This window comes from Tigriopus californicus, chromosome 6 (genome assembly GCF_007210705.1).
Source record: "Tigriopus californicus strain San Diego chromosome 6, Tcal_SD_v2.1, whole genome shotgun sequence".
Classification (NCBI taxonomy): domain Eukaryota; kingdom Metazoa; phylum Arthropoda; class Copepoda; order Harpacticoida; family Harpacticidae; genus Tigriopus; species Tigriopus californicus.
Window position 1 is genome coordinate 13,464,872 of NC_081445.1, and position 7,269 is coordinate 13,472,140.

Sequence of the window (7,269 nt, forward strand, 5' to 3'; positions counted from 1 at the left end):
ATTCTGAATGCTCAAATCATATTGGAAAATCCAGTTTTCAATTTTTTCACCCCTGGCATTGGCCGAGTCACAGCCCCAGAGCTCAGAGTGAGCATTTGAGTCTAAGCCAATTATTAGCGGCAGGCCTTGTGCTTCTGCATAGGCCGTCAGCTTTACAACATGTTCATTTATCACCTCTTTATCCAAGATATCCAGGTAAGATGACGCAATAATGATGCCTCTGTCTGATGGGTTCTGTTTGATGCAGCAGGTCACCAGGTCCCGACTTGAAAGGTCCAGAATCTGATGGCACAGTATATTTTTTGGCACACCAATTAGTGCTCGGTGATTGGTTTCTGAAATGTAAGTTGTGTAGTTAGGGATGTCTAACTTCTTTTTACCGTTAAACGTGTAGGGCTCTTGTAAAAGCAAGATTGGCAGATTGGGGCACTTAGAGTCAGACAATTCAACCTCAATGTTGCTGGTTGCAAGCTTGCATTTTTGTAGGTTCAGTTGCCAGAAGGTCTGGCATTTATCATCATAAGTTGGGGTAGTCATGATACTATATTAGTTCACAAAAACTTAGCTTTGTCCCTTGGATAGTTTGGATGAGCTTCCTTGTTCCAGTGGCGACTTCCTCCGAGAGCTGGCCACCACTTTCCAGTCTGATCCAGCTTGTTCTCCCCCTTCTTCCGAGGCAGGAATTTCAGCGGTTGCGCTTACCGCTTCCGTCTCGTCTCCCACCTCTACCAAAACGGGAGCGTCCGCCGGAACAGGGGCCTTTCTTGCGGTGACCACCTCACATTGGTCGTCGCCTCCAGATGCTTCCCCTGTCTCGGATTTCTTCTCCTCCCTTTCCGGGGAAGGAGTGTCCTCCGGAGCAGCGTTCACATTGGATTTCCGGCTCAGGTGGAACACGTACTGGGCGAGTCCTAACCGTAGGACGACTTTGTGTTGAGCAAGCGGTGTCGCTCTGCCTTTGAGATCTTTCCATAAGACGGGGTCTGCAAAGAAGATCATTTTTCGACCCTTATCTGTGTCGGTGGTTTTGACTCCAACGTGATTGCCGAGTAGTTTGTTTTGAGATTTAAGAAGCTTCAGAAGCTTGTCTCCACCCCACAGTTTCAAGCTATTGCCAGCAAAGAACGCTGTCACGAGCCTACCCTCTCCAAATTCGCCTCGTTTCAAGGCACGAAATTTGTGTTGTTTTATACTCATCTGGGCAATCAGTTGGATGATTGCCTTTGAAGTTTCCTCATCACCCACGGCAATGAGGCCTCTTTGCTGGGACCAGCTATGCCAAAGCACGTTGGTGGGAGGGGTCTCGCCTTTAAGGAGAAGTTCCACCACGCCCTCCTGGAGCTTGTCCCAGAGTTTGTAGAAAAGCTCCCGGCCCAGGGGAGATCTCTCTGTTTGACCAAGATGGACATAGATGACCTCATGTCCACGGACTTTGGAAGCCACCGATACATATGATCGTGGGTTGGTTTTCGGGTTGTTAACCGTTAGCTCGGCAAACTTGTCGCCGATTTTGGTCTCTTCTTCCTCAGACAGGTCGGCGAGTTCCTCGTTGTCTGAAAGATGGATGCTTCCAGAGCCATTGAGTTCTGAAATGCATTCTGATTCAGAGAGATATTGCCCTCCCTCACGATAAGGCGAGGACGGGGGATTATTGGGGGAAGGGTTTGAAGCCGCCCTTTCCTGCCCCATGCCTGGCGGCACCGAGCATCCGGCCGGCTCCATTGGTTGCGTCTCACCCGTAGGTTCGACGTTTTGGGGACTTGTGCCACTAGTTAAAGTAAACAAGCACTTATCTTGTTACCTAGCCCAAGCCCATCATGGCTGGGCTCGGGCATTTTTTCTTCGGGTGTCAACCCGGAGGGAGCAATTTGATCCCGGTCTCGTTTCTTCTTGGCCCTTGATCCCAGGGGTGCGGGGGGCCGCCCTCCACCGGGGCCGCGGGCTTGAGAACTCATTAAGGGTGCTAGGCAGCCTAAAAGAATGATTTAAGGTATTAAGGTTAATTAATTAATTAAGGTATTTATTGTTCAGTGATTCAAACTTTTGATTTGATGTAATAACATGAAAATGAATTCCCTGTGTTCCCCATAAACTGTGCGGCTTGCATTCATGAAAAAACCTGTGCTAGTAGCTCTCTTAAGAAGGTAGTCAACGTGAAACAAGACTACTTTCTAATTAACTAATATCGCGTTATTGTTGATCTGACTTAGATATTGTAGGTCTTTGCAGAGAAGCGTCCCATCATCCAGCAACGTTTGGTTAATCCAATTGAAAGTTAAGAAGAACAGAGTATGATTACACACAACGAAAACGAAGTGAATGAACGAAGTTTTGAACCATTTTGACTTGCATCATTTTTGCGCAATCGTTATCGATTATTGATGCAAAATCAACTGAGAGAGAAAGATGGGGACATTTGGTCACAACGCAAGTTATGCCCCACAGTCTCTTGATGCAAGCAAAATAAATGAGCAGGCCTTTCTTTCTCTACATGTAGATCTCTAGCAGAACAAAATCTATATCAATTAGATAGAAACAATAGTCGACTGAGGAACGGAATCATTTCGTCTGAGGCACCAACAAGTTTGAAGTAACTGAATAATGTTGCAATTTATGACAATATTATTTCTTGTTAACCACCCATGGTGGGCCATTGCCCTTGTTGTGAGAGGAACAACCGTTGGACCCAACTTCAAACGCATTATGGGCGACGGTAAGCACTTTAATGATTTGGCAATGGGGTCATTTGTTTACTAAACTATTTTGCCCTATAATTCGCTTTAAAACGCTAAGCTTATTAACATGGGAAATGGAGGTTGAGAAGTAATATTGAGGGGATTTCTGATCAGCAATTCAATTAATTAACTAATACCTTCTATTACCGGAGTCATTGCAAAAAAAATCTTTTTTATTGAAAAAACTCACTTTTGATGGGATGTTGATGCTTGCCTTACATAGAGACTACTTCACATCGATTTGAAAAAAAGGAATATTTTCTATTGGTTGCCTTCCTTGAGACTTCGTTCAAGTGCAAGGATTTCGACTTTTAACTCTTGTTTGCATTCCTGAATTGTTCTGTAAAACAAGGATTTTTCTCACCTCGTCCAAGCGATACAATATTTTAATTTTGAATTCTTCAAATTGTTTTATTCATCAACCTCAGAGAATGGTGGTAAGAGGAGCCAAAAACGTATCATTTTATATTTTTGAGTATTTCAAGGGGCATGACAACTGAAATGCATGAAACGTGAATGATTGAGCAGAGCCCACTTTTTCAAACCTCAATCATAGGTCATTTTTTACTCACACCAACATCAGAGTCAGTTTTGATTTACCCAGAGAGACTTTTAACTAGGCTGTCCGCCAGGATGAAAACCGAGAATGAATCCAGTTTGAGGGCTGAAGTTTGAGTAGTGCTGGGCGTCCCGTTCGATTTCTCAAGAGGGGCTGCCCACTTTCAGTCTTGACTGGATGGCTTCGTCGTGTCAGGGTACAGTTCTTTTTCTTCGTTTGTTTTGGTTTGGTATTTCACGGGCTTTTCTAACCGCTACATGGAATGTAGTCCCTAGTACTATTAAAATGAAAGGTTAAAATTCGTCCATATTTATTACCTTTCAATTTTTTTATGATATTTGGTCTCCTAACGAATTTGAGGTGGTAGACCGAGCTAGTCCTTGAATGTAGGGTTGATCTGGAATGTTATCTAAAAATTTGTCCAAGTCTGACTTGAAAGATGCTTCCGGACCAACAAGGCCTACGTATTCCCTACGAATATTGGAGGGAAGCAAATTAAACAATGAAGGAGCGCGAGAAAGAAGAGATGTGGACTTCATTGTTCGAACTAGCCTGGATTCTCGAGGGCTTGAAGGTGCTCTCAAAACGCACGTTAAGCCTCTACAGTCACTAGAATTGACCCTAGATTCCAGGTTGGGACAATACTCATGGATGCTTTTGAAGACGTACAGTATCAGGTACCTTTCGTACCTTCTCTGAATACTATACAGTCCCAACTTTTTTAGTCTCTCCCAATACGAAAGCTCTCTCATTCCTGTGATGTTCCTAGTGAAACATCTTGGACTTGTTCGACCTTTTGCAAACTTGCTGAACTCATTGGAGCCCAAATCGGTGAAGCATATCCAAGATGTGGCTGAATAATCGACTTGTACAGAGTTAGCATCGTGATGCTATCTCTGGACTTAAACCTGCGAAGTATCATACCACACATTTGAAAAGCTTTACCCACCTTCAACTGGCTATGCTCATCGAACTTTCCATTATTTTGGAGGACTACACCAAAATCTTGCATAGATGAGACCTGCTTAATATTTTTACCTCCATTATCTAGGAGTGGAGTATTCAAAGGAGTTGTTTGACCCGAAAGTCATTGAGCGGAATTTCATTCCGTTCAGGGCCAAATTACTCTTAGTAACCCAAGAATAGATTATTTCTAGGTCTTTAGCAAGGCTACTGGAATCTTGGCCATTCCTACCAGAAACTAACTTTATATCGTCAGCATAAGAAGAGAGACTGGCAGTAATACTACGCTTTTGAAGCGGGGCAACGAATATTGGAAACAGGAGGGGCCCTAAGAAAGAACCCTGGGGAACACCTGACTTGACATCATGCATGTCACTAAGGGATCCCTCAACCTGAACCAATTGCTTCCTAACAGAAATGAAACTTTTTAACCAATTGGGAACCTTGCCCTGGATCCCAATGTCATGAAGTCTATTCAACAAAAGGCCACCACCTCGGCCAGCATGTTCCATAATCAGGAAATTGGAATCGAATTCGGGCAGTCTCACCTGGGCTCAAATCGCGGTATTCACGAGCTCCCAGATCATCCTTGGCCTTGATTTTTGGCCCGAAGGTTTACGGGCCTTTTGATCGGCTTCTTTTAGCGACTGGTTTAAAGCAATGCTGGCCCACAAGGCAACTTGGAACGAAATCAACGGTTAAATAACCTCTGAACTGGCGATAATTCATCTTTTCTTGGGGAGTTTCAATAATGCAATATGGCAGTGAAAAACTGTGGTGTTGGGAGGTCCCCATTCTTGGGCACTTTACGCACTAGGTTCTTCATGGATTTGACCGCGGCCTCTGCGTGTCTATTACTCTCGTGGTGATGAGGAGAGGAGGGATCGTGCCAAATGCCCCGCAGGCTGCAAAAATCAGAAAATTGTTTAAATCTGCACTGTGTGCCACCATCGGATGCCAGTCTTCTCCTTACTCCCATATGAGCTTGGCGGCTTGACTCGTGATTTCTACGTCATTCTAGAACCGTTTCTAACGAGAGACGTGTCAGTGGGGTCTTTAGCACCTCTTGCTCATGGATCGTAGTCCCGCGATTTGTTAATCCCGTATTCTTTCCGCCTTATGTTCAACCGCATGGCTACAAGTGTTACTAAAGCCACAACTTCTATCCAAGGAACTTAAAGGAGTATAGTAACTTTCTACATTTTCTCCCAGCTCTGGATTCCTCTAAATAATCTCCAAGCGATCTAGAAAACATGTGCCTTCGCCTTCTGAAAAACATCCCTGGGCAGTAAAAGACAGCATCTACATCAGCATCCAATGGGATCACAATTGTTCCTTTGGACCATTCCTCATGGAGAGCCAATCGAAGTATCCCGCATCTTGCCAACATATTGCAATCCTGATGCTGTATGCTGACGATACAAAGTTAGTTTCTGGTAGGAATGGCCAAGATTCCAGTAGCCTTGCAAAGGACCTAGAAATAATCTATTCTTGGGTTACTAAGAGTAATATGGCTCTGAACGGAATGAAATTCCGCTCAATGACTTTCGGGTCAAACAACTCCTTTGAATACTCCACTCGTAGATAATGGCGGTAAAGATATTAAGCAGGTCTCATCTATGCGAGATTTTGGTGTAGTCCTCCAAAATAATGGAAAGTTCGATGAGCATATCCAGTTGAAGGTGGGTAAAGCTTTTCAGATGTGTGGTTGGATATATCGCACGTTTAAGTCCAGAGATAGCATCACGATGCTAACTCTGTACAAGTCGACTGTCCAGCCACATCTTAAATATACTTCACCCATTTGGGTTCCCAAGAGTTCAGCAGGTTTGCAAAAGGTCGAGCAAGCCCAAAGATGTTTCATTAGGAACATCATAGGATTGAGAGAGCTCTCATATTGGGAGAGACTAAAAAAGTTGGGAATGTATAGTGTTCAAAGAAGGTACGAAAGGTACCTGATATTGTACGTCTTCAAAAGCATCCATGAGCTTTGTCCCAACCTGGAATCTAGGGTCAGTTCTAGTGACTGTAGAGGCTTAATGTGCGTTTTGACAGCACCTTCAAGCCCTCGAGAATCCAGGCTAGTTCGAACAATGAAGTCCACATCTCTTCTTTCTCGCGCTCCTTTATTGTTTAATTTATTTCCCTCTAATATTCGTACGGAATACGTAGGCCTTGTTGATTCGGTAGCATCTTTCAAGTCAGACTTTGACCAATTTTTAGATAGCATTCCATATCAACCCTACATTCAAGGACTAGCAGCTCGGTCTGCCAACTCAAATTCGTTAGTAGACAAAATAACATTTAAAGATTGGAAGGTAAAAAATAGACTTACTATTTAGTAATAGTACTGGGGACTACATTCCCTGTAGCGGTTAGAAAAGCCCGTGAAAAACCAAACCAAAAAAGATTCCCAAGTTCTAAGACGCAAAAGATATTGCAGAAGCATCTGAGTATGCAATTTTTTGCAAGATGCAAGTATTTGCCAGCCCTACTTATTACGCACACCATATCAAATTGGGTGTTCCACAAGGCCCATTCTCAGGACCTCTCCTGTTGATTTTCTCCATAAATTAATAGTAATGACAATATTTTCTCTCATCATGATGAAAAAAACTTGGTCAGTTATAGAAATAGTCAAGATTCCGACAGTGTGGTAGAGGTCTTGGATTATATCTACTCTTGGTTTATTGAGTATTATATAGCCTTGAATGGAATGAAATTCCGTTTAATGATGTGTGGGTCGACGCCATTTTATACTTCACAATGTTTGGAGCCCAAATGGGAGAGGCATTTTCAAGATGCGGCTGAACAATCGACTTGTACAGAGTTAGCATCGTGGCACTATTTCTGGACTTAAACGTGCGATATATCCAACCACATGTTTGAAAAGCCTTACCAACTTTCAACTGGATATGCTCATCGAACTTTCCATTATCTTGGAGGACTACACCTAAATCCTTCATGGATGAGACCTGCTCAATGTCCTTACCTTCATCATCTAATAGTGGA

At 43.4% G+C, this 7,269-nt stretch overlaps 1 protein-coding gene across 1 annotated transcript in view; it reads left to right on the plus strand.

Annotated features, from left to right (window-relative positions):
- Nucleotides 1–2,564: 2,564 nt before the first annotated feature.
- LOC131882571 (uncharacterized) overlaps nt 2,565–7,269 on the plus strand; it is a 27,208-nt gene continuing 22,503 nt past the window's right edge. The window contains exon 1 of the mRNA XM_059229760.1: nt 2,565–2,713. Coding sequence (XP_059085743.1) covers nt 2,602–2,713 — 112 coding nt within the window. The 5' untranslated portion in view covers nt 2,565–2,601. The remainder of the gene's footprint in view (nt 2,714–7,269) is intronic.